This window comes from Trypanosoma theileri (assembly GCF_002087225.1).
Source record: "Trypanosoma theileri isolate Edinburgh chromosome Unknown TM35_Tth_19_V1, whole genome shotgun sequence".
NCBI lineage: Eukaryota > Euglenozoa > Kinetoplastea > Trypanosomatida > Trypanosomatidae > Trypanosoma > Trypanosoma theileri.
The window spans coordinates 278,302-282,296 of NW_021639861.1; the positions used below are offsets into that span (position 1 = coordinate 278,302).

At 38.6% G+C, this 3,995-nt stretch overlaps 1 protein-coding gene across 1 annotated transcript; it reads left to right on the forward strand.

Annotated features, from left to right (window-relative positions):
• Positions 1-542: 542 nt before the first annotated feature.
• On the forward strand, positions 543-3,875 carry TM35_000192060 (uncharacterized protein; the record flags this gene model as incomplete). Its single annotated transcript, XM_029026704.1, has 1 exon — positions 543-3,875. One exon carries the CDS (start codon positions 543-545, stop codon positions 3,873-3,875), a length of 3,333 nt encoding a protein of 1,110 aa, XP_028882028.1.
• Positions 3,876-3,995: the final 120 nt, after the last annotated feature.

The window sequence follows — 3,995 nt, forward strand, 5'->3', positions numbered from 1 at the left end:
AAAACACGGATAAGTTAAGAGCGTAACAGCAGCAATACTAATAAGAGAAAAGAGAAAAAAAAAAGGAAATGAGCTGTGTAAAAGGAAGGACGAATAAATGTATGAATCCAAACAAAAAGAAAAAAAAAAAAAAGAAAATGAACTCACCATCAATTGGCTTAAGAGAATGTAATTATTTATTTACTCATATTATATCTTTATTTCTTCTTTATATTATTTCTCTCTTTTTTTTTCTCTTTTTTATTGACCTTCTCGGGAAATAAACATTAGGAACTGCCCTCGAGGGTAAACGAAATCACCCACATATTGATTAGCGATCTTAGAAATTCAAAAGATTGAAAGCAATAAAAAAAAGAAAAAAAAAAAGCGAAGAACAAGAGAACAAAAGAAAGAAAAAAAAAAGAAAGGGAAAAGAAAAGGAAAGAAAAGAAAAAAAAAGAAAAAAACCTTAGTAAGGAAACAACGAAAGAAAACAAAAAAAAAAGGGAAAAGAGAAAAAATATATATTTTTTTATTTATTTATTTATATACCTGTACATAAAATGTCTGGTATAGTTGAGACCAGTGAAATTGAGGCATTGCTGCGAGAGTTGGAAAGTGTTGGGGGCACACCCACCCACAGCAGCAGTAATAACAACAATAATAATAATAACAACAGTACTAGTATCAACACTCTTAATAATAGTAACGGGGAGGATAATCGTCCATTTTCTCAACGAAGACGTGGTTCTGGAAATGTGGATTCCGTGGTTTCACGATTTACAAAACGTCCGGGAAAATCTCTCTTCTCTACATATACAGACACCAGCACAGAAAGCCGTCGGGCGGTAATCCCTCTTGGCAAACGTTTACCACCCTTAAAGCCTATTGGTACAAACATTGGAGATCTCACGAAGGAACCCACACAACGAACGCTGACATTCTCTCGTACAAAAGTTATTGGTGGTTCAAAGGTCTCTGCACAGCAGCGAACACCACTTGAGGATGCACGAGAATTATTAACTGCCGTAAGGAGTGTATCACAGGAATCTCAACATGAGGGACCAAATGAACCAGAAGTATTACAACAACAACAACAACAACAACAACAAGCAGTTCATGGGAGAAGATCATCAAAAGCCTCTGATGGAAAGAGTGAGGAATACAGAGAAGCCAACTTTTTACCAATTATGTGCGCCCGATATATGAATCCTGCTGGTATTGCACCTCGTGCTCGTTGGGGCCATACCTTAACGCCTATGCAAGGACACAAATTGTTATTATTTGGTGGTATGGATATAGAAGAAGGTGAAACCGCCTCTCTTTTTGAATATGATGCTCATCATGTTTCTTGGGATCCTTTATTTATGGCTAATGGGGTTTCACCCACACCTCGAACCAATCATGCTGCCTGTTCTCGTGAAGGACGATGGTTGTATATCAGTGGAGGTTCAACCCATCGTGGGGCACGTATTCTTGGTGATCTTTACTGTTATGATGCCTATAAACAGGAATGGAAATGTTTATGGGAATATAATAGTGGTTCTGTTCAAAATAAGAATGAACCCAAACCACGTTTTGGTCATTCAATGATTTTTAGAGATGATCGTTTGTATATTTTTGGTGGAAAAACACTAAAACGGGACCAAAGTGAGGCCCGTGGTGCTCCAATTGTGACAGTGGCATCCTCTGAAGTTTATATCTTTTCACTAAACAGCCATAAATGGAGAAAGCGAATTCATATCGGAAAAAGTACGGTATCAGGTGAAGAAAAGAAAACACCTGAAAAGGGAAAAGAAAAAACCATATCAGCAGATGGAGCAGAAGTAGTAGGAGTAGAAGTAGTAGAAGGAGGAAAAGAAGGAGAAAAGGAAGGAAAAGGAGAAGAAGAAACTGGAAAGAATGAAACAAAAGCCGTAGCAGACCGTCCAGCGAATCGATATTATCATGCAGCTTGTGTTCTTGGTGACAAAATGTATATAAACGGTGGCGTCAGTGATACCGGTGTGACATTAAGTGATACATGGATGTTAGACCTTAAAGAACAGAAATGGACACAATTACATGATGGCACGAGTGCAGATGCTTTCCCACGTGAACGACATCATCTCTTTGCATGTGGAGAAGCGCTTATGGTTGTAGGAGGATGTAGTGCAAGTGCACATAGTGGTCGAATTACACTAAAATATCATAATTTCGTTGCTGTATTAGCCTTGGAAAGTGATGTGAACTTATGTTGGATTCCTGTGGCGATGGGAAATGTATCTATTGTATCTCCCAGTAAAAAAGCATTTGGTGCGGCTTTCAGTGGTGGCTTTGTTCATGTCTTTGGTGGTGTTTGTGGAAGTGAACCGGCAACCAACACAATGGTACGATTTCTCGCCGCGGATGGATATTTTGAAATTGATTCACGTGCCACTACTACTGCGAGTATGGATGCCCTTCGTTCAATGATGCGTCGTATTCGTGAAGGGGGATCTGGTGCTCATTATGATATATATGTTCTTCCACGCAGCTTTGATGGGGAATCTTCTATTGATATTCAAAATATTCGTTCCTTTGGGGTTCATCGGGCACTTTTACAATTACGAGCGCCAAAGTTTTGGGAGGATTTAACACGATGTCGTACACAACAAGTTCGAACTGTGAGTGGACGAGGAAAAGATGCCTCTACGGCATTGGAAGTTAACATAAAGACAGAATCCACCGGTTCCTTCATAAAAGATAATAATAATAATAATAATAATAATAATAATAATAATAATAATAATAATAATAATAGTGATATTGGGTATCATACACATGCGATTGCCTACTGTACGGAAGGTAATTCACGCGTTCAAGGACTTTCACTTCCACTTTCATCTGAACAACTGCAGTGTTTATTGGATTATATTTACTGGGGTGATATTCGTCATCGCCTTCCTTGGGAACAGGAGGAGGATGAAGTGGTGGATGATGGAGCTATTCAAGAGGAAATAAATGTAATTGAAGGTCTTCGACGTGCGGCAGAACTTTATAATCTTATTCCTTTATTTGATATCTGTGATGTACTTCTCTCACGTAATCGCAAAAAGTTAAAACAAATACAGGAGAATAGTATGAAACAATTACAAGTGGATCTTCTCTCTCTCTTAGAGACAAGTAATGGAGCTACATGTACGGTTCTTTTTGTAGATCCTCATACAAAGCAGCAATCTGTACATGCACTTCATCCATTTATTCTCATGGCCTCAAACTCATTCTTTAACGATTTACTTCGCCCATTGTTAAGTGGTGAAAGGACATCATTTCAAGTTGGTCCTGTGGCGGCAAAGGTAAAGAGTGGAGGACGAAGTAATAACCCTACTACTACTAATACTAATACAGATAATAATAATAATAATAATAATAATAATAATAATAATAATAATAATAATAATACAAAAACGAGACGTGATATTCTTGTGGGTCCAGTCTCTGTTCCATACTTGGCCGTAATGCCATTATTACGCTATTTCTATACACAACAACTCACAGTACCTCGTGAGGCGGTGTTTGCCACTATGTTGGGTGCTCATTTATTAGATGTTCCCTCCCTACAGGCCTATTGTGAATCTGTATTAGCACGAGAAGAAGTTAACTACGATACCGCAGGGGAATTCTACGCATTAGCGGGAAAATATCAGGCACCATTATTACAGGAAACCGCACTTCTCACGGCTGTACTTGGATATGCGGAGGTGCGATACTCCCCAGCATACCGTGCACTCTCAGAGAAGGAGGCACATGAAATTGATGCCGTGGCGCAGGAACTCGGAGCCACAACGTGGATTGCACCACCGCAGCCAACAAATGAAGTAAAGCCAGCGGCGGTGTATCAAGCACGCTGGTATGCTTCCTCACCTTCACGATAAGAAATAATAAAAAAAGAGAAGAAGAAGGAAAAACAAAAAGAGAAAAGAGAAAGGCTATATATATATATATATATATATATATATATATATATATGTGTGTGTATATGTCTGCGTGTGCTT